Source organism: Sarcophilus harrisii, chromosome 1 (assembly GCF_902635505.1).
Source record: "Sarcophilus harrisii chromosome 1, mSarHar1.11, whole genome shotgun sequence".
Classification (NCBI taxonomy): domain Eukaryota; kingdom Metazoa; phylum Chordata; class Mammalia; order Dasyuromorphia; family Dasyuridae; genus Sarcophilus; species Sarcophilus harrisii.
In genome coordinates, this window is record NC_045426.1 from 707,861,616 (window position 1) to 707,884,864 (window position 23,249).

Here is a 23,249-nt window from a genome sequence, read left to right on the forward strand (position 1 = left end):
TATAGCCCTTTGAGCTTCTGTTCCTCCTCTTCTCCTCTGCATAACCTTTGCATTGCACCCCCTTGGTTTTACATCATCATTCTGGGAAGGCAGGATTATTGCTGCTACTCTTCCCACAACAGGAAGTGACCTTCCCCTCGTTCCGGGCTGTCCAAATCCTACCAGTCCTCCCAAAAATCTTTCTTGATAGTGGAGATATGCTCATTTTGTATTTATCTACCCTGAGGCTCACAGCTAGTAGCCACCAATTCTGAAAGCAACTCCAGGTCTCTTTTTACTACCCTAAAGTACCTTTGTGGGGACACTTAAATATAAAAGACACTGTCCCTGCCCTGATATTCTAGTTGGAAATAAAAGACAAACCAAGATGAAAAATGACTTTTTTTGTGTGTCCAGTGGTGTGCTTTTGGGGGTGTGGACGCTCTCCAACAATGCTTGTCAGGGGCTTTTCTGTAACTCAGAGTCAGAAAGTTGCCTGGGGCATTGAGAAGTGAAGCCGCTTGCTCACAGTCACTGAGGCAGCACATCCTAGAGGTTTGATGGGAACTGAAGGAATCTTGACTCACAGACCATCCCTCATCAAGTCATTATTCAAAAGTAAATGTAATCTGAAATCCCAGGTGAGCACCCAAGCCGCCTGTGTCCCCTTTACCCTTCATTCTTTGTTTTCCCTTCATTTTAATGATGATTCTGATAGAGCCCCAAAGGAATTGCTTTTTCCAAGAAATTTGATTCATTTTACCCAGCAGCCTGCAAACATCCAGGTTCTAAAAATATCCCATCTAACATATGATCCAGGTAGCTGTTTCCATGGCAATCTGTTCCTTTTAAGGATCCTATAAATAAAAGAGCTGTGCCGTTAGGAACTGATCCTTTCCTTAAGGAATTCCCAGATATAAGATAATAGATGTAAAAGATTCCCAGCTAGAAGCTAGTTCTGTTGGATTCATTTCAGTGAGCATTCATTACATTTTTGTTCTGAGTTGACCAGTGGGGGGAAGATATGAGAAATAATAAGTCCCAGTCCCTGCTTTCATTGGAAATCATAGTTGAGTGAAGGGTTGGGGAAGATACAGCATACACTCTTGACTTGTATGGTACATGAGAGAAAGATAAGCCAAAAGCTGTGCGGGAACTGAGGACAGAAAGATCACTTCCTTTGTGTCTGGAATGGGAGGGTTTTGTGGTGTCATCAGCACTATCTTTCTACTTTGTCCTTCATCTCTTCCCTGTCTCCCCAAAGAAAGCCCTCTTATACCAAAAGTACAGTGAAGAAAACACATTGAACTGATCGAATCTGCAAATGTCTCATTCTGCTGCTACTTCATCACCTTTCCACCAAAGAGATTTGCTTCATCATCAGTCTTTTGGAATCATGATTTGGTTATTGATCAGACTCCTTAAGTCTTTCCAAGATTTTTCTTCTTAATGTTGTGATCATTGTATGAATAGTTTTCCTGCTTTAGCTTACTACAGTCTTAATTAGTACATAGCAGTCTTCCCAAGATAAAGAGCATTTCTTCAGCACTAGTACAAAGATCATCTCCTCCTCTGCCCACCCTCATCACTGGGCCTTACAAAGTCACACCACCTACTTCCTCTTTCAACCCCTGTGATACTAAATTACCCACCGCCAGAAAAACAAGCTACCTTCCTCCCCAACCTTCTGTTTCCTGTTCTTCCTCTCCATCCTCTTTAGCCCTACCTCCCATTCTTGTTCCACTTTTACTCTGCCTGCCCTTCTATAGGAATTCCTGCTTCATAATTCATTCTAGACTTTTATACATGATCAGTGGAATCAGGGTTATAAGATGGCACAACTTACACTAGAAAGGATGATGTATTTCTGTCATTTTAGTCAATCTGATAGATGAGGTGGTACCTCAGACTTGTTTTTATTTTCATCTCTCTAATGGTGATTCTGAACATTTATTCATATGGCTATTGGCAGCTTTGATTTCCTCCTCTGAAAATTGCCTGTTCATAACTTTTGTCCATTTATCCATCAGGCAATGGCTCTTTGTACTGCCTGAGCCCTAAACAGAGTATGTTTCCTCCAGCTGAAGCACCGAGTTATATCCAGGGCCTTTCCTGACCCCTCCTACCCCACTCTATGTATGTACATGCTGTGTCTTCAGGCAGAATGGAGACTCCTTGAAGGTGGAGATGATTTCATTTCTGTCTTTTCTCCTCCGGTGCCCAGCGCAAAGCCTGTTGCTTAGTCAGCATTTAGTTCAGTGCTTCTGATCAAGTCCATATCCAGCTGCCCATGAGGTCTGTGGAGAGACCTTAATTCTCTATAAGTCTCCTTATCCCTAAAATGGAGATGATGACCTTGGCACTGCTTAGCTTTCAAGAGTGTTAGGAAGAAAGGTGAGTTACTCTTGCTCTTTGCAGTGTTTGACAAAAGATTTTTCCAGCAGAGCCTCGCATCTCCTGCTCCCTTTTGAACATCTTAAACAAAAGAGGGAATCGAGCCTCAAAGAGGCAGTGACTCGGCAGAAGGACTGGCAGCACCAAACCACGGCCCGCTGCTTCCCATGGGAGGGCCGGAGCAAGGACCAGGGAGGGGCCGTGTGGGCCCAACCGGCGTTTCATTAGAGTCAGTGGATTTGGAGATGACCTAGTCCAGTCTACTTTTTTTTTTTACAGAGGAAGAAACTGAGCCCCAAGAAGAAGGGCTCAGTTACCCTGGGAGCAAGTAATGTAACCCAGCTTTGGGTATGGACTAGGGTCTCTTCTCTTTGCAGACCACACAGGTCAGTTGTTCCTTTGAAAACTCCCCTTCTCTGATGAAAGGGCAGTGTTCTGGAACATATTTCTCTTGTGTTGGATTCTAGGAGCCAAGCACAGGAAGTGAACAGCTTGGAGAGATGGCATGGGGGTGGGGTGGAAAGCTGCACACAGAGACTGCATCCTAGCTCTAGAAGCAGAGATGACAAGAAGCTGCTTGGGGCACTTAGAACGGAGCAGAACTCCAGCCGAAGCAGTGGCTGCTGGCTGACCATCCCTCTTACTCTTTCCTTTGCCAAGTAGACTGGGTGGGCTTGATGTTTGAAAGTGGTCCAATGGTAACCATGGAAACCATCTTTCCCCCTTTCCTCCTTGCACAGATGACTCTGGTGATGAGGAGGTCCCCAACCATTCTGACAAGAGTGACCTGCAGAACACCTTAAGCATTCTTTTGGGCAAGTTGGATGACCTAAGCATATGCAATGACCTTATCTCAAAACATGGAGCAGCTCTCCAGAGGTCGCTGAATGAGCTGGAGAGCCTGAAAATACCTGTCGAAAGTGGGGAGAAGCTAAAAGCAGTTAGTGAGCGGGCCACCCTATTTCGGATCACCTCCAATGCTATGATCAATGTAAGTGCCAACCCTGCTTTTTTCCCTCACTCCTGTTGATCCTCGGTCCCAGCTTCCTTCCAGAGCTAAGTCTGGCCAAGGCTGAGACATAAACATCCAGTCAGGCTGGTATAGTTAGTGTGTGCCTAAATGAACCTTGTATTGGCTACCTAGGTGGGAGTGGCTAGTCCAGACAGATGTCTGTGTGCGGCATGTGCGCTTGCACACACACACACACACGCACGCGTGCAATGGGTTTTGTGTGTGTATCTTTTTTTATATCATTCTCACACTTTTCCTCTTTATTGTCATCTTCCGAGTGTAATAGTTTGTAGCAAGGATGTATTTCTAAAATGTATATTTTCTTAACAAGGCAAGAGGTGTAGGATTAAGTAAAAGTTGAGATTGGATTGAATTCTGATCTGTAATGGAAAAGAATATTGAAATCAAAATTGGAGAACCTGCGTTTGAACACCAGCTCTGTCAGCTGCCTACTCCTTACAGGGAAGGCCTTTTCCCTTATAAGATTACGTTTTCTTAATCTGTAAAAGGAAATGGTTAGACAGTATGAGTGTCTCGGACCTTTGCAGCTCTAAATTCTAGGAAGAGGATGTTTTATGCCTAAGAAAGCAAATCTAGAATCTTTGAACTATATGATATAGCCAAGACCCTTGAAGTGGTTACTTTCTCCACATGCAATACGTAATCTTGGTCCTAAGTATGGTTTCCACAAACTTCTGTTTAGATTCTTCCAGAAGTCCTTTAGACCAGCCATGAAGGCAAGATCCTAGTCTGGGGCAGTAAGATATGCGGTGTAGTTTCTAGTTCTTGACTAGAAAAATGCTGTCAGTGTTCTATTTTGTGAAGTTACACGAATACTACATGGAGTATCTCATGGAGTAGTGATTAGAGAGCCAGAAAAACCTAGTTTCAGTTCCCTTCTGTGACACATACTAGGAATGTGATCCTTCTTGTTGTTCAGTCGTTTCAGTCATGGTCAACTCTTTGTGACTCCTTTTGGGGGTTTTCTTGGCAAAGATACTAGGGGGTTTGTCATTTTCTTCTCCAGCTCATTTTATAGATGTGGGAACTGAAGAAAACAGGATCCCACAGCTGGTGTCTGAGGCCATATTTAAACCATTCCTGTCTCCAGGTCAGAATTATGTGCGCTATGGCATCCCTAGGTGCCATATATGATGCTTACAAATTACTTCTCAGGTGACTTGCTTTAAGATTATAAATTGCAGAATCATTACAGACCTACATTGGAAGTGAGTGCTCACTTAGAGCTTATTACACCAGTGATGTCACAAATCCAGACATTCCTTCATTCTCCACTTCCCCCCAAAAGAAGGCTAAATTAATATCTGAGTTTGTGGGATGTGACAGGATCATGTTTGAGGGGTCTGGCGGCCTTTCAGACTTGGATGCCCCTGAGAGTTGCTGCCTTACAGATTTTACAAACTCTGCCGTGGCTAGGAGGTTCCACTCTCTCTTAGGGATAAGTCTGGCTTGAGGAACTTGGGCCAAATGACCATGGGACTCTGGGGCTATCCCTGCACATCTGTGGATCTCTCCATGTATAAAAGTTTGAAGGCATACCACTCCATGACCTCCTTTTCAAAAGTCCCCTTTTCCTCCTGTATAAAATGAGGCAAAATATTAGGGAGTCATAGGAAGTCCTTTCTGTCTCTAAACATCTGTGTTTTCTTGTCATTGTGAAGTAGTCCTCAGGCAAGACAGTCTCTACTCACACCCAAACTCTTTGAACCTTGCCACTTTCAATGTATCTCATGCTCCTATTTGAATATTAAAAACCAAACTGTCTCAAAAAATGACTGCCCACCAGGCTGAGCGGTAATATGTTAAGGGTATCAGGGCATCCCTACTCTGGGATACCCAAGCTGTGACCCTGTGAGATTCTTAGCTCTTGTTCTATCACCAAAAAATTAATTCGCTATTAGACTAGTTCAGAACAAGGAGAGTAATTGACTGTTGTCCTCTGCCCTAATTATGCTCATGTGTCATATTTATTTAGTACTGGACCTATTTATATTAAGAAGGGCATTTAAAGATGGAAAAGATCAAGAGGGAGGATCACAGAGAAACTGAGAATCATGGAATGACAGAATTGGAGAATTGAAAGAAACTCAGGAACCATCTAGTCCAACCCCTACAAGAAATGCCCAGTATAACAGACTCAACAGGTGGTTGAACGGCCTCTCCTTGGAGCTCTCCAAAGAGGCCATCCTCCAAGGATTGGAAATCCGTGATGTGAAGATCAGTTGGAGAACCTGGGCAGGGAGGGACAAGATTACCATCTTTCAAGTGGTCACAGGGAATAGGGATCATGATTATTCTCTGCGGCATCAGAATGCAGAAATAGGACCAGGGAATGCAAGGTGGAGGAAAAACACATTTCATTTTACTCTTAAGGCAGAACTTCTCAATAATTAAAACTTCAACAATAGAGTATATTGACTCAAGAGGTTGTTAACTTTCCATCAATGGACATTTTCAATTGGAGACTTAATGGCCATTTTGTGTCTAGGGAATTCATGATTCAGTCAGTCGGCATGCATTTATTAAGCACTTATATGCTAGGTGCTGTGGTAAATATTGAGTATACAAGGAAAAGCAAAAATAGTCTCTGATCTCAAGAAGCTCAGATCATAATGAGGAAACCATGTGTTAATAATAATGTACTACAAGATATTTACAGAGTAGATGGAAGCAAGGAAGACAGCCCCATAAGGTCGGATTTGAACCACATTTCAAAGAATAAAAAAGAGGGATTAAAAAGTGGAGGTGAGAAAATAACATTAAATGTGTCTTAGGAAGACAACTGCTTTACCTCAACTTTTATTTTTGACTTTTCTTCATTCACTTTGAGTCAGTGTTCTTTTTTGTGGAGGAAATTTGTAGAGTCTGAAGTTTTCTGATCCACTCCACCATCTTCCCAGGATCCTCGCCACTGGAATTTTTAAAGAGGGGGGAGAGACATGTTGAGAAAAATGATTTAGGAAAATCACTTTGGCACCTGTATGGAGAATGGACTGGAGGTGGTGAGTTCAATTACGAGGCCACTGAAAGAATCTAGGTGAGAGGTGCTAAGAAACTGTCCTAGATTCGTCTGAGAAAAGAAGGGAAAATACATGAGATGTTGTTGTAAAAGTAGAAATGTCAAGATCTAATAATGGTTTGGATAGATGGAGTGAAGAATCAAGGATGACAGAATTAGTGAGAATGGGTGACTGGGAAGATGTAGAATCAAAGAAATGGTAGTCAAAGTGTAGTCAAATGGTAGTTAAAGAAAACTATTATAAGCAGTGAAAATGGAGCAGTTCAAATACTAAGAAATCACACTAAGGATTTAGCAGCAGCTACATTTAAAAACAGGAGAACTTGGAATATGATATTCTCAAAGTCAAGAGATAAAGCTTAACAATCAAGAATAATTGTCCCACAAATCCAAGCATAAATGCAAAAGGGAATAAATAATCTTTATTTCTAAGTATTCCTAGTGAAAAGACTTAGAATTGAGTAGATATTTGGAAATGTAAATGCAAGTGCCAAGAAAAATATAGAAAGGTCTACATTTGTGTAATTGAAAGATAATATATGGGGATTGATTGTTTAGTTGTTAATAGGGAAATAAGAAACATATTAAAATGACAAGCAGGTCGATAGATGGTTTTCTCTTTTAATGGTTTCAAGGGAAGATAAGTGGTCTTAGGGGAAGACAAAAAATAAAAGGGACAAGAGACCATACTGGGGAGGAAAGGAGTAATAAAGAAAAGGAAATCATTATTGAATAATAGAAGTACATAAGATGAAAAGTATATAGCCAAAGAGTGAAGGTAGGGGTGAGAATGGGCATCCCATGAACTTCATTTTCATCTCAATGGATAAGAGAAAGTTGAATATATATATATATATATACACACATAAATGCATTAAGCTTAAAAGGGAAATAGAGGAAGAGGAAGGACAGAATAGTTAAAGGAACAGGTATAAGCAAAACAATCTCAAATGTTGGAGGAAGGAACATCAAGATAGAATTCAAAGAAAGGAAAAAGAGTAAAAACATAGGAGGTATCAGGAACAGAGGAAGGAGAAAAGAACCATGATAGAGAAGAAACAGACTGTTCAACTTAATGATCACATGAAAGCAAAGAGTTAAGTAACGAAAGTACTAGACTAGAGGTTGAAGAAATGGACAATTAACGATCATAATTGGGAATGTGAATAGGATGACTCACCCATAAGACAGACAAGGATAAGACAATGGATTAGAAAGCAGAATTCTACGATGTTATTTATAAGGCGCATAATTGAAACATGAAGATTCATATAGAACTAAAATGAGAGAAAAGCAAAATCTTCAGCTGAAGAAATCTGTTTCAGCTGAATTCAAAAAAATAAGGGTAGCAAAATTGATTTCAGGTACTACAGTACTACAATAAATATAAAAAAAGAGAAGCAGGGAAGTTACATTATGCTCAAAGGCATTATATATATTGAATCAATATCAATACTTAACGTATATATGTCTAATTTCATAGCATGCAGATTCTTAAAGGAAAGGTTGATCAAATAAAGGGGGAAATAGTAAAATTATAAAAATGGGGTGACCTAGGGTATTCCTTTCAGATCTAGAGATCTAATCAAAAGATACTGATGAAAGAAATCAAGATCCAGAAATGAACTTTTTTTAAAATGAGAGATAATAGATTCCTGATGGTTATTGAATAAGAATGTAAAGGAATTTGCATACTTAGTCAGCTCTACATGATTCTCTTACAAAAGTTGAACATAAACTGAATCATAAAAACCTCACCTGCAAATGTAGAAAAGCAGAAATACAAAGCGTATTGTTTACTGATCACTATCCAATAAAATTATATTCAGTAGAGTCAATAAAGAAAGCCGTTATTGAAGAGAAATTGGCTAATTACATAATTCTAAAGAATTTATGAGTCAAAGAACAAGTAATAGAAAAAAACAGAAAATTTCATCAAAGATTATGATAATAGTGACAGAACATGCCAGAGCTTATTATATATAGTTAAAATAATTGTGAGAGGAAATGTTATATCTCTAAACTTTTCAACAACAAAAAATAAATCAATGAATTGGGCATGCAGTTAAAAAAAAAAAAAGCTTGAATAACAACAAATCAGAAATCTCTAAATAACAAAGTAGAAATTCTGAAAACTAAAGAAGATAATAAAAAAAATAGAATGCAAAAGACCATTTGATAGGCAAATTAAACTAGGAGCCAGTTTTTTAAAATGCTAACAAATAAGAAAGAATTAGCTAATCTGATTTTTAAAAAGAGAAAAAAATCAAGCTGTCTCAAAAATTAAAAAAAGAACTTAGATTAATTCAAGAGGCAATAAATGAAATTATTAGAAAGTATTTTGCCAAGTTATATGGGCAAAACTAATAACTTAAAGGAAATGGATGAGTAATGACAAAAATAGGAGAAATAGACCATATAAATAACCTGGTATCTTAAAAATAAATTGAACAAGCCACAAACATATTCTAAAACCTCAGGACCAGATGGATTCACACGTAAATTCTATCAAACATTCAGAGTACATTTCATTCCAATAGTAGCATTTTCAGTTGAATAATGTGGTTGGAAGCCAGACTGAAAAGGATTTCAAAGAGAAGGAATAAGAAAGAAGAGCAGCACCTAATGTAGACAGTTTCTAAAGAAGTTTAGTCTGCATTAAATGTTTCCAACTCTTTGCAGTTTGATTTTGGGGTTTTATTTGTTTTGGGTTGGGTTGTTTGTTTTTGTTTTTTTTAACTGGAAAGATCACTGGATTGGGAGCCATAGCAATTAGATTTATAGAAATAATTGGTAATGAGACAAGAGGCAGCTAGGTTGCTTAGTGGTTAGAGCACCAGGTCTAGAATCAGGAGTTCAAATCTGGCCCCAGACATTTACAACCTATGTGACCCTGGGCAAGTCACTTGATTTTGTTTGCCTCAGTTTCCTCATCTGTCAAATGAACTGGGGAAGGAAATGTCAAATTGCATTAGTATCTTTGCCAAGAAAACCCCAAATGGGGTCATGGAGATCTAGCACAACTGAAATCAACTGAACATCAACAATCATAGCCCTTTCCTTCTATGATTTTTGTGAAGATCAGATGAGAGAATTTGTGTAAAATGTTTAAAAGTGTACCTGGCACTTGGGAGTCACCTCACAAATGTTAATTTCCTTCCCTCTGCCTGTTTGTTAATAATTTGAGCACAGAGAAATGATTTTTACCTTTCTTTGCCTCCTCAGCACTTGGCACAGTCCCTAAAACACGGTAGGCAATTAGCAATTTATTAACTAGCTAACAGGAGCCTCTGTCAAATCCCAAGCATTTGTGAGGGAATCCAAAATAAATACATGTGAAGTGCATTTTTGTATATAATAATATATTTTAAAATGTGTATTTATTGCATATGTATACATATGTGTATATATGTACAAATATGTACTTTTTATTACTTTTTATCACCAACACAGCATTAGAAAATAATAAATGAGCATAAGCTATATATACATAGAACAAGAATGTTGCTCATGTGTCATTTAGAAACCCATAAGCCTTAACCTTGGTGTGGAAAAGCTCACGTGGCCTCAAAAGAATACTGTTTGTGGCTTTTCTTAGATTCCAGCTCCATAAACTATGGTTTATGTGATCATAAGGAATCTGATAACTGAATGTGGTGGGGGGTATGAAATTATGATTTATTGTCAGTAAGTGATTTGTAATACTTGTTTTATACACCTGTCTAGCTGTCACATAAAAATTCCTCAGGCAAAAAGGGACACAGTTGGAAAAGGTTTAAGAAGCCCTGTTTTAGCTGTTTCTCAGCTAGCCTACTCATAGATTCAGAGGCAAAACTGTGCTTAGAATTACTTGGGATTCAAGGCCACATGTTCCCCACACACAGTGGCCATAGCCTGAATAATTTTTCTGAGTTGCTGTCCTTGGTTCTTTTGGAGGTCGTGTAATCATTCAATTGATCCTTTCATAGGTTGTGCTTTGTTGTCATGTTTGTAGAATGCCCTTGGTAGGGCCACCTCAGTCATCCAAGAGTCAGGAGGAAGGGGAACGGGGAAAGTGTGTGCCTGGGGATCTGGGATCTACTTGGCTGGAATGGTACAAGCACAGTAGCAGAACATAGCTGTTAAGTTGGGAACATTGCCAAACCATTAATTTAATCTACTTAGATTAAATGCTACTGGGCTCTTGTTGGAGGGATGAGGGAAAATTTTCCAATAGCCATACTAAACATCTCTAAATGAAAGGATCATACTTTTAGAGCTGAAAGGGATCTTAGAATCTATCAAGTTCCATCCTTGCACTTTGTATTTGAGGAAACTGAGGCACAGCTAGCCTTCTGCTTTTTTTTATTCTTTGATAGTATTTTATTTTTTTCCAAATACCATGCAAAGATAGTTTTCAACACTCACCTTTGCAAAACTTTGTATTTCTTCCCTTCCCCTTTGCCTCTTCCCCTTCCCCAAGATAGCTAGTAATCCAATACAGGTTAAACATAGGCAGTTTTTCTAAGTATATTTCCATATTCATCATGCTGAGAAGAAAAATCAGACCAAAGGGGGCAAAAAAGCACAAGAAAGAAAAAATAAACCAAACAAACAAACAACAAAAAAGATAGAAAATAGTATGCTTTGATCCACATTCATTCGCTTTAGTTTTCTCTTTGGATGCAATTGGTATTTTTCGTCTCAAATCTATTAGAATTGTTGGAAAGAGCCAGGTCCATCATAGTTGATATTAACATAATCTTGTTACTGTTTGCTGTGTTCTCTCATTTCTGCTCAGTTCACTTAGCATCAGTTCATCTAAGTCTAAAATCAGCATTTTTATGGAACAATAATACTCCATAACATTCATATGCCATATATACCATTCAACACCATGACTTATTCAGCCATTCTCCAACTGATGGGCATTCACTCGATTTCTAGTTCCTTGCCACTACAAAAAGGTTTGCTACAAATATGTGAGTCCTTATCCCTCCTTTATGATTTCCTTGGGATATAGACCCAGTAGAGTCACTGCTGGATCAAAGGGTATGCACAATTTAATAGTTAATAGCCCTTTGAGCGTAATTCCAAATTGCTCTCCAGAATGGTTGGATCAGTTCACAACTCTACCAACAATCCCAATTTTCCCACATCCTTCCCCAACATTCAGCATCTTTTCCTACCATCTTAGCCAATCTGAGGTGTGTGAAGTGGGATTTTAATTTTCATTTCTCTAATTAGTAATGAATTAGAGCACTCTTTCATATCATTAGAAGTAGTCTTTTGCTTGAGACTTGTACCTTTTTCCAAAGACCATCTGAATAAACCTAATTTAGCAGAAATTTAACAGAAATGGTGCTTGTCCATTCTGACAAATGTGAGTGTTATGCAGAGCTGTCCTGTAGCTTCAAAGGCCTCTGAAAAGTCATCTCCTAAGCCTCTCCTTCCTAGCTTCTCAAAAGAGTGTTTCTGTGTCCTGCGTCTCCAATTCTAGGAAGTGTTGGACTTCATCTCAGCTGTGGAGCTTGAGGTCCTCTTTTTAGTGGAGTCCCAGGAACTTCCATGCCTTCTGCTGCCTATACACAGAGATTTATCGACTGTTAGAGCTGAGAGGGATCTTGGGACATGATATGTCAGATCTGGGAACGAGCCTGGAACGTAAAATGGGCTGTGTCAGAGCTGGAAGCACATTAAAGAATTTGTAGACAAAACTCTCTGTTTTGTAAATGAGGAAACAAGGGTTCAAAGCATCACTATGGTCTGGCAGTGATGACTAGAAGCAGGTTTGGAGTTGGGGTCAGAAAACCAGACATGCCTCTTAGTCAGTGGGTGCCTATTAGCATGTGCCTGCTTGTTGGTCCCGCTCTGAGTTTCCTTCTCTAGAAATGAGGCCATTGCACGAGCCTAGCTGCCAGTTGGAACCTGCTTCTTGGAGGCTCCGTGTCAATGGGGCTGGAAAGACAAGTAGGACTCTGCAAGGGAAGGACGTCATACGTAGGTGTGCGGCCTGCAGCCAGGACCCTCGGGGTCCCCTTCTGCAGCTGGGCTCCGTTCACGCACTGCCACCTGTGGCTGCCTGGGAGGCTGAAGACCATTCTTGGGCTCTTGCCGGCCCTTGAGCCAAACCTGCTTTCACTGGAAGCTCCACTGAGTATAATTGCCCTTAGCTTAGGAAGGGATGCTTGAATTTCCATATCATATTGTTCTCACTCTGACCCCACTTTTTAAATGTTTTCATTTTTACCAACAGCAATAGTCAGAGTACAGAAAAGTATGTTTTCTCTCAACCGTAGTGTGGTCTGAGAGTTTTGTTTTAGGGATGCAGAATTAGGAATCAGGAACTTCCCTTGGCAGATTTCCGAGCCCCTCTAAGTTTGTTTTCTGATCTGCGAAGTGAAGGTCCCAGCATCTGCCCCAACTAAGTACTTACAAATAGGAAGAGGATTCTTGTTCCTGTCTGAGGGGGATATACTATCTGAGATGCTCTGATTCCGCAGTCTTAATTGGTTGTCCCAACAACCCAAGAACAAGAAACTGAACCTCAGAGGAGCTCGGGCTACACAGATATTTTATTATGCATTTACTGTGTGCCAAGGCACTGTGCTCCACACCAGGAATCCAGGGAAAACTAATTCTTGCTCTGAAGGGACTTAGTAGACAGTCTGCCTCTTATGAATGACGGAGAGGGGCTGGGCTCCAGCCATATGTCAAGGCCAGACCGCAGAACCGGCTCTCCACGTTCCTGAGCCCAGGGCTTTTTGCTTCCCTCCGCATCCCTCCTCTGAAAACACTCCTTGTAAACGCAGAGGGTGCATCATGGGCCATGTGTAGCTTCTAGGGCTCCTTGGCAATGACACTACTTCCAGGTAGGGAGTGGTTCCTGATTAGTGCAGGGCTAATGGTGCTGAGAACCTTTTACCTTGATGTCTGGGGCACAATTGTGTCCCAGTTCATTTGTATGAAAGAGCACCCCTGAAAGCAGCCAGGATATTTATGGCTAAATAGAGATGAGAGATAGAGAGTCTAGTCCCAATGATGGCAGCGCAAGGAGAGAAGGAAGTAGGACGGCAGCCACTCGGCCAAGGCAGCCACAAGCTGCGAGGCAGGAGGAGGAGACCCACAAAGTAGGGAGGATAAAAATAAGGAGAACCAAAACCACGATGGCAGAGCTAAAAAAGGAAACCTTCGCATGTCACTGCAGAGACTCTGGCATCCCACAGGGTAGACACCCGGAGGGTATTTTTGCAGCCGACAGAAGGTAAGACACAGAGACTCAGAGCTCCTCATTGGGCCGGTGGGGATTCAGAGCTGTGCGCTGTGCAGACGATGCTGCCCCACAGAGAGTCTCGGGGGCCCTTTGGGAGGCAGAGGAGCCAGTCTCATCTGCTTGGGTACATCAGGTAAGGCGCTCTCCCTCTCCGGCCTCAGTTTCCTCCCCTGTAAAATAGGAGACTGGGACCGGGAGGCAATTGATACAGTCCTTTGGATCTCTGACAAACTCTGTTTAAATCAGGTAAGCATTTCTTAATCATCTCTTCTAAGTTGAGCCTTGTGTTAAGAGCTGGGACACACAGACCTAGAAAACCCAGTCCCTTCTCTCAAGGAGCTCAGTTTTATTGGGAGTGGGAGGAAAGGAGGGAGCCAACTTGTATGTATATTTAGAATAAAGACAAAATCAATACACACTACTTGGGAGGAAAGGGCCCAGCAGGACCCTCGGGAAAGATCCTGGGCTTCTTAGCCTAGAGTCCATAAGCTTGTTTTATTTAGAACTCTTTTTCAGTGGGATGGGTTTCTTTTGTTTCCCCACGCATTTTATATTATTGATTAAGAAGGGGTCCCTGGTCCCCTTCTGCTGCCACAAAGATGTGTCAGGGCTCAGAAATGGGGAGAGCTCCTAGTCAGAGAAGATGGCACTTGAGCTGTGTTTTCAAGAGAGTGAAGATGAGGAGGGAGGGAGTGCATTCAGACTGGGGGAAGAGCCTGTGAGCAGGCCCAGGGTCAGAGCTAAGAAAGCAGTGCCCGCCCTCAGAGAGCTTCAGTCTGAGGGGAGAGATGATGTGCCAGTTTTGTCAGTCACTCTGACTTTGGTCTTGTCCCTGGACTCGGCTTGGGAGGAGCAGGAGGCCGACCCAATGCTCCCTCCCCTAAGGCTTCTCCACACACAAGTCAAAATATCATCCTTGATGTCATTGATCTCAGAAAATGAAGGACAAACAACAACATACAAACAAGATAGAGTCGGGATAAATGGGAAGTAAGGGGGTGGAGAGGGCTTCCTGCAGAGGCTGTCTCTTAGCCTGGACTGGAGCTGAGCCGGGGAGCCCTGAGGCAGAGATGAGGAGGGCTTCGGAGGCGAGAATAAGGAGGCTGGGTAGAAGGCTGGGACCAGAGGGGTTTCTGCCCAAACACTGCTGGTTACACTCAGCACGAGGGATGACAGCCACACATTTGAAACCAAAGGACTCAGCTCTCTTGCTGGCCCTGGTCACCAGCTGGGTGACCTCTTAAAGTGAGGTGACTGGACTAGCTAGTGTGTAGGTGACCTTGTTCTAGAAAAGATTCTAGAGCCTTCTAGAGTGGAGATGCAGAAAGGACACGTCCAGCCAGGGCCCTCGTGTGGACCCAAAGCTTTCAGATCCTTTCAGGGGATGATCACAGTTGGAAGACACAGATCAGGTCATAGAAGAGAGAAAGCCCCTCTTGGAAGGGTGACGTCCAACAAATCTGGAAGCCGGCCCACAGGTCCCTCACATGCTATGATGAATCTGTCCCTGAAGACACAGAATTGTGTGGTTCTGTCTTGTAGTCACAGCAGCAGCTTTGTGCATAGGATGCTCACAGTTTACTCAGGATAGTGAAGTAGAGATTTCAGATTGTCTCAAAGGGCTGAGTGGTTCAAGTGACACAGTACATTTGTACATACTAGAATGAACATGTTTATTTCTAAATAAATTACAATTTCTGCTTGTAATTACATGCATTTTAAAAATATATAAACAGGAGAAATTATAGTGAATTATAGTAAAATGTTTCTATTTATTAAAGTTTTATTAATAAATTTTATTAAAATTCTTTTATCAGTTGACACATTTGGCATGCCCGATCCTCCTTAAGACCTTCTCGGCAGAATTTTTCAGCCCTTCTCTCTCTCTTCAATGGTGATTTGCAATATGTGTCATAGTCACAAATCTATAACCAGTTAAAGTTGCCAAGAGGTAGTTCCCTTCAGCAACAGTGCTAGAATAAAAGATTTCAGTAATTCTGTGGTGATTTTAGGGTGAATTCTCTTTGTAGGGGAGCAGATACTAAGTGTATGTAGGGTCTATTCCACTTCCCTTTCCTATTGTTGTTTTCTCTGGTACCATTTCTATTTCCTCATGCACCACATCTGGAACTGCAATATTAGGGTCCACATAGGGCAGTTCCACTATCACTGATAGAAAAAAGAGTCCTTTATAGAAATATGAAAAGATTATTTCCATTTTTCTTTTTGTTGTCTTTCCTGTTCTGTCTCAAATGCTTTCAAGATAATTTATCTAAATTTACAAACTTCTCCTCTCTCCATTGCTCCCCACAGTCTTCCACCTTCTTCCTCTATAACATTTTACAAATTAGTTTATATTCTAAATAAGTGATTCTTAGCTTCTTTTGTATCCTTTGGCAGTCTGGTGGACTCCTCGTGTTTTTAAATGCATAAAATAAAATCCGTAGAATGGCAAATCAAACAATTATAGTGAAATATAGCTATCAGATTTTGTTTAAGCTCACAGTGCAAAGTTAAGAGTTGAGAACTCGGTTCTTCACAGAAAAATCACCAGTTTAAAAAAGTATATGCTGATTTAATTTGAGAGTCTTAATGAATTCTTCTTAGAATGTCTTCCCTCATCCGTTACTATAAATACTGGTATATTCTTTGTGGTTATCTTCACAGTAGTCTTTTTGTCCATGTTTTTCCATGAGCTGAAATGGAAATGCCAGATGACCAAATACCCTGTGAAATGTTTTTGGTTTGAGTTCTGGTTTTGACTTTAGGAAGCACAATAAAATTAGTTTTGTCAGCGCCTCCCCCCCCCCTTATTTTTGTTCTCTCCAAGGACAAACCATAGTTACATTTGACTGTCGCTTGTTTTTGCTTCTGATTTCATTAATGCTGAAAATGTCAAGATTGTTGTCAGAGGATCTCTGAATTTTAAGAGACCCAGGAGCTACCTAGCATCACCCACATGCAAAAACCACAGTCCCTTCTACTATTCTCTTAATAAATATATCATCTTACAGACTCCTCATGATAGCAACCCCTTTTTGTAGTAGCCAAATGCACAGAAACACAGAGTGAGGATAGAGCAGGAGCTGCCAAAAAGAAGCCAAACAAATGGATATAATGGACTCTTACTGTACCAAAAGGAGAATGATATGAGTGATAGATGCAGAGAAAGGTTACGGGAACTGGAATGTCAGCAGAACCAGCAAAACAATATAAATAATGAGTATAGCAACGTGAATGGAAAGAGCAGCACAACAGAACACATTCTCAGGATAATCCTGGGAAATGATAACAGCGAAGCTCACCCGCAGAGAGGTGAGATGGAAAGAACCTCTTCCTTCTTTCACAACATGACTGACTAATGTGGAAATAGGTTTTTTAAAGTAACTCACAACATTTAGGCAACATCACCAACAAAAAGAATGTGTGGCACAGAGCACACTAAGATAAAGCATGTTGGGGGCAAAGAGGATTACAGGAAAATGGAAAGAAGGAAGGAATACTTTGAACGAGAGAGATCAGGAAAGGAGAGAGCATCAAGGAGATTAGGTCTTTAGTATTCCCTTTAACCTAAGGGTTATTGAATTTTTAAAAACATCGGTAACTGCATTTCCATTGAATTAATTTCCTTTATCATCCTCTGTGTTTTCTTTGGTGAATCTGAGAAGGAGTCACCAGAGTCCACATCAGTGAAGTCCATGACACACTGAGAGGGTGAGAGGGATCAGGGAAGCTCTTTGTAGGCATGGAGGCTAGACCCCAGCTCCAAATCAGTGTGGCTGGAGTAGGATGTGTGAGCCAGGTGATGCAGGACTCTTGTGACTCAGGCAGAGCAAACGTCTTTTTATTCGGTGGACAACAGGTGAGGATTGCGAAGCAGGGAATATGATGGATAAAAACTATGCCCTAGGAAGATCAGTTAGGAAGTTTTACAAAGAATGTTTGGGAAAGGGAAAGGAGCAAAGGTTGGGAAATCAGAACTCTTTTATGGTTGTTTTGGTGAGAGATAATAAGGGCCTATGAAATGAGAGGGCTAGATCAGAGGTGCTCCAAGGCAGCCTCAAAATCTTATGATCCTGTGTTTCCTTCCTCCTCTTCTCACCAGAAGAGGGAAGTTTCTGGGTACCCGAAGCTTCTATAATTAGAGATTCATTGAGTTTGGTTCACAGACCCTGAAAAACCATTTCCCAAAGTGCTTAAAGAACTGGCAGATATTGTCAAGCATCTGCCCATAATCATTGAAAAATAGAGAATGGTGGTGTAAGATGGCTGAAATGTTTTTTTTTTCCCTAATGTCTTTCATTCTGTTAGGCAATAGAAATTTATGAAGGCAGCGTTACCTGGGATGTTAGTTACAATGACTGCATTAGGTGTTTTTTGCCTATTTGTAGGGAAGTGATGACTTACTTGGAAGCCATTCGTTTGTCAAAACAAATTTTTAAATCAAGAAGTCAACAACAAAAAAAGGAAAATGGTAAAAAGTGTTTATTGGACATCTGCTATGTGCTAGGCACTGTGCCAAGCCCTGGAGGCAAAAAGACAAAAAGGAAATCGGCTCCGATTTCCCAGATGATTCTGGTAACGTACTGTCTGGGAGATGATACATATTGGAACAGAGAGCTATACAGTGACAACAGGAGCAACCTCATCCAGTCACAGGGTGCCAGCGCTTTACATTGTTACCTCACTTAAACCCTGAAAAGAAAGAGGATCTAGTGAGAAATGGTGGTCAGTGACATCCAGGGCTGCCACAAGGCCATGAAGGATGAGAAAAGAAAAAATAGCACCAGACTGGGCAACTTGAAGGTCACTGGTAATGCAGAGAGCTTGTCAGAAGCCAATCCAGAAAGCTGAAAAGGGAATAGGAGAGAGTGAGAGGCCGTGTGCAGATGGCTTTGTCTATGCTGCTGATGGAAGCAGAGGCAGAGGCCAAGGAGCTGAAAGAAGGATTTGAAGAAGGAGGGGGAAACTGAGGCAAGAAGAAAGAAACGACAGATAGGGAGAGATTGAATACTAACATGGGAGGGAAGCAGTAGTAAATGCTACCAGGCCATATGCTGGAGAAGAGACTGACAGCTTGGAGCAAAGATGTGAAGTGAAATGTGAGGGGAAGACCTAATAATGGTTTTCCTAGCCTTCATCCCTGAATGACCCTGTTAAAGACCTCTGCTTTCAAAGGCTAAAGTCTTCCGCTACTAGGGCCATCTCCAGTCATGCCAAGCAGGCCCAGGACAGAGCCGCAAGGGACACCAGGAGACGGAGAGGGAGGGGTCGGAGAAGGAAGAGGAGAACCGGGAGAGAGATGGTCCCCAAAGCAGACAATAAGGACACACGGTAGTGTGAGAATAAGTTTATACTTTATGGTTCTGATTGAGTTTGATTAGATGTTAATTCCTTGAAAACAAAGTTGTAGCCGCTCAACAAGCATTTGTCATCTCTGTACCAGACCCTGTGGTGCTTTGAGCATACGAAGGAGCTTAGAGTGTAGTAGAAGGATCGTGGATTTCCCATTGGAACTAACTCTGTTCCCCTAAGACAAAGTCACTTCAGGTGCCCAGTGCAGCTGCCCCACCTCGAAGACGCTGTGTCCAGGACAGCCTGGCAAGGCCCCAGCACTGCCATCTCCACGTCGCACCATCCTGCCTCTCCCGGCAGCCCCTTCATCCCGGGCTCGCAGCAGAATGAGAAGGGAGACCTTAGCTCTGAGGGGTTCGCATCTGTCCTGGGGGACAACCTGCGATTTCTGAAGCCATTTAGCTCACCTGCCTTTAAATTGAGCTGGGAATAAATGCTCGATAAATAAAAACACTGACATGTTTGCCCTGCAGGGCCGGATCTGCTTTTGTTCTCCTCACCAAGGACAGGTTCATGTACATCAGCCATTGGAAGAAGGTGGCTGGGGTGGCGAGGGGCCTCTAAAGGCAGCCCCACATCTTTTTGGGGTCTGGTGTTCGTGATGTGGTCCCACTGTTTCTCTCTCGTTGATTCTGTGCCAGGAGTAACAGGAATGCAGTGAACAACACACTGGGCCTGGCGACAGGAAGAGCCGAGTTTAAACCGGGCCTCAGACGTCCACAAGCTGTGTGATCGTGGCCAAGAGTTTATCCTCTGCCCGCCTCGGATCCATCATCCGTGAAAGCCATCGTGGGGAGGGGGACGAGAATAAGCACTGACCTATGGGCCCCATGTACCTTATATGTGCCAGGTGCCAATGTAGGAGGAGGAGGTTAGATGAGAGGCTGTTTTGTGTCCCTTCCAGCACTATCATCATGTCCTCCGAGGTGTTCTGTCTGCCCCTGTTGTGATGAAGAAGAAGAGGATCTGGTTAGACACGTGTGCTCTTGTGCTACGGTCATGTGTCAGGGCTCGGAGAAGCCTGCAGGAACAGGATACGAGTGCAGCTTTGCCTTCCCTGCCCCCTCGATTACCAGGCAGAGAGAAGTGCGACAAGGGAGGGGAAGGCACGCAGAACCCCAAATCTGAGCTCAGATGGCCTTAGCCCTTCCCCCCAGAGGTTCCTGCCCATAAACTCCCCACTGAGTCCTCCCAGCCTGCTCCTGTTGGCCAAAGTGGAGAAAGCTGGCCACCCATGCCACCAGTGACTCAGCTGGCTGGTGAGGAGGTGGCTGAGCCAGGAGTCCAATATGGGCTTCTTCCCCTTTCCCTTGGAGCCCATTTCCCTTCTGAGCTTCCCTAAGTTTTCCAAGGGGCACCATCAGGGAGCCACTGAAGCCCCAGATGTGGGCCCTGTCTTTGGTGCTCTTCCCTTCATGCTTTGCTCCCTCCTTTCCCCCTCCACCTGCCTCCCATCCCCTCCAGGCCTTCTTCCAGGGGCTGCTCCTAAACATGCGCTCTCCTGCTCAGACACCTCCTGATAAAAATCCAGTAATGCGCTCTGGCATGGGAAACCTCCCACGCTGGACTCCAGCCACTCCTGCCAGGTTCCTTCCCCAGGATGACCTTAGTCCCGCCCGACATGCCTCCCCAGCCTCACCGCCTGCCCGGTCTCCCTCTCCTCCCGCTGGGCTCCACACCTGCATCTGAGAAAATCCTAGATCCTCCCTGAACCCTGAGTGATCCCTCCTTGCACCAGGTGGGCAGCTTCCTAACCTGCTCATTTATTTGGGGGGGGGGGAGTGCCCTGACTTGTTGCAGAGAGCGAGCAGTTCATTCTTGACCTTTTGAGTCTTTGTTTCAAACCTGATCTTGGGAAGGAGCAGAATTCAGAATCAGCGCACTCGGGTCCCCATTCCAGTCCTGCTTGCCGGTGTTGGAGGGCAGCTTATCTTCCCCTCTGTCTTGCGCTTTCCTTCCCTGTATCATGAGCAAGTCGGACACTGGGATTGCAGAAGTCTCCCCTAAGTAGAACACTGTGCAGTCGGCATGCCCATATCCCATCTTCCTGCTCACCTGCGCTCTTGGAAGGCAGGATCCGGCCTTGTTCTTGGTGTCCCCCTACTGTTCTGTGGGCATACGTGGCCTGAGAAGTCGCTGAGTGAGTTCTGAGTCCTGTGTGGGGACAGTCTCGTTCCGAGGCTGTGGGATTTATTTGGGTCTTTTTAACACGTTGACATCCTTTGGAGAACTGATGAGAGAGTTAAGAATTCTCCTGTGAACGCCACCTGCTCCCCAGATGGTGTCAGATTCCTGCTCACGAGGGAGAACGCCGTTGGAATATGAAGGGGCCGTTTTAAACATTGGTAATTACGGGGACAAATGTTCGGCTTTCAAGCAGAATGAACCGGGCAGGTGTCGCTCAGCTCTGGGGAGAATTCTGAATGGAAGTAGGAGGTAGGAAACACTCTGCTCCTGATGGCCCGGCCTGTCCCCCAGCCCCAGTCCACAGTGGGAGGGAGGATAGCAAGAGGGGCTGGGATGACTCGCATCCTTGTCGGCCTTGAGACTTCAGAAAGGGCTTTCCTCACAGCAACCCCGGGAGGAGCATAAGCTGAGGACTGTGATGACCATTTTGTAGGGGGGGATGCAGGAATCCCGAAGAAGAAGGGTGGGTGCTGGAGTGAGCGCAGGACAGCACAGGCCCAGCATGCTTCCTGGAACTTCAGGCAGGGTGCAGTAATCCCCCCCCCAGGCCCGCTGTGGGAGGGGGGGCTTGTCCTGGAATCACAAGCGGGTGCTATCTGTTGTCTGATGAGTCTCTGTGTGGTGTGCTTGTGAGTCCCCCACAAGTGCCTGCCACATTACCTCTGTGGGGCAGTGTGGTTAGGGCCAGGCCAGTGCATTAGGGAACAGACGTTACCCCTGACAAGGGGTGATGGAACTTCCTAATCCCTGCAGGATCCATGGGGGGTGGACGCTGTGACTTTCCAGGGCAGAGCAGCCCCTACCTTTTCATGTGCTTGTGTTTTCTGTTTTTTATCAGGGGGTATTCCTGCTTAACCATACCTTAACTATAAAAGGGTTCTGGGAAATTGGAGCTTTTTATGCTCTGAGCCCACTTCTTCCTTTCTCTGCCTTTCTCCTACTTCCTTCCTGAATCCTGTTTCCAGATAAGTGGCTCAATCTGAGCCTGGCTTTGAATAAGCTTCTTAACGCTCAGGTTGTAGAGCTGAGCTGGAGCTCGTGTATCTGGAGGTCAGTCACCTCACTAACCTGGCTTCTGTAGCTCACATCTTTTACTTGAGAAAGAGAACATGCTCTGTTGAGTTTAGCTGGAGCTAAGATACATATTCATAGCCATTCAGTCCTCTGGCATTTGCTGCCGAATCCTTTTTAATTTTTATTAAGTGCAATAACATGTCACCTACCTGAAAATCCAGCTGAGCGCCAGAATCTGTCACCACGTTCATACTTCACAGCTCATGTGCTTTCCTCCTTAGAGAATCCATTAGAACTTAGGAAAATGGTAAAAAAAAAAAAAAAAAAAATGAGAATCCAGAAAACAGCCTGTTGGGGGTCACTGAATGTGGGGTAAAGAGCTTTAGCACCAGAGCAGGTGCTGGGGGCCACACTGTCCTGGCAGGAGTGCACTTTTAATTTTTCTAAGCCCCTTAATATCTGCTGTATGTCAGATGATGGGGTGTACCCTGGTCACGATCCCCATAAAAGAGAAACAACTTGCCTGCAGTCCAACAGCTGAGGTTGTCTCCTGTCTCCCAATCCCCTGCCCCCGCCCAGGATTAGAAGCTTTCCCTCATCCTGCCCTGAGTCCACAGCCCTGGACAGGGCTTCTGGCCCAGCTCGGTGGCTGGCAACCTCTGGGGCTGCAGTCTGACAAAGGTCTGCTATCTCCCATTTGGGTGTATTCTTTGTACCCAAAGAGGGAAGAGTGGAAAGATGAAATTCACGGGCACAGTCCGCATGCGCACAAACGCCAGAAGTCTCATGGCATTGTGCATCTTTGTTTCCCTCAGTTACATCACATCCTCTTCCTGATCTGCTTTTCTAAGATGCCCAGAACAAAGCCACCAACAGGCTCAAAGGCTGCGGGTTCCATCCTCTCTGCAGATGACGGGCCCCTGGCCCATTTGGAGGTGGGGGGTCACACGCTCATCAGCTGCCCTGGTCCTAACTTCTCCCCCACTGGAGCGAGTCTGCTCCCTGATCCACTGCTG

At 43.4% G+C, this 23,249-nt stretch overlaps 1 protein-coding gene and 1 long non-coding RNA gene across 8 annotated transcripts in view; one reads left to right on the top strand and one right to left on the bottom strand.

Moving 5' to 3' along the window:
* The window catches only part of OSBP2 (oxysterol binding protein 2), a 232,742-nt gene that overhangs the window by 163,342 nt on the left and 46,151 nt on the right, over window positions 1-23,249 (top strand). For all 7 annotated transcript variants that reach the window (XM_031948921.1, XM_031948920.1, XM_031948919.1 and 4 more), the window contains one exon: window positions 3,114-3,364. In XM_031948921.1, coding sequence (XP_031804781.1) covers window positions 3,114-3,364 — 251 coding nt within the window. The remainder of the gene's footprint in view (window positions 1-3,113; window positions 3,365-23,249) is intronic.
* Window positions 19,012-22,684, bottom strand: LOC105749636. Its single transcript, XR_001120657.3, has 2 exons — window positions 22,443-22,684; window positions 19,012-19,973 (listed from the first exon to the last, which is right to left on the bottom strand). It is a non-coding gene; the product is annotated as an uncharacterized LOC105749636 (long non-coding RNA).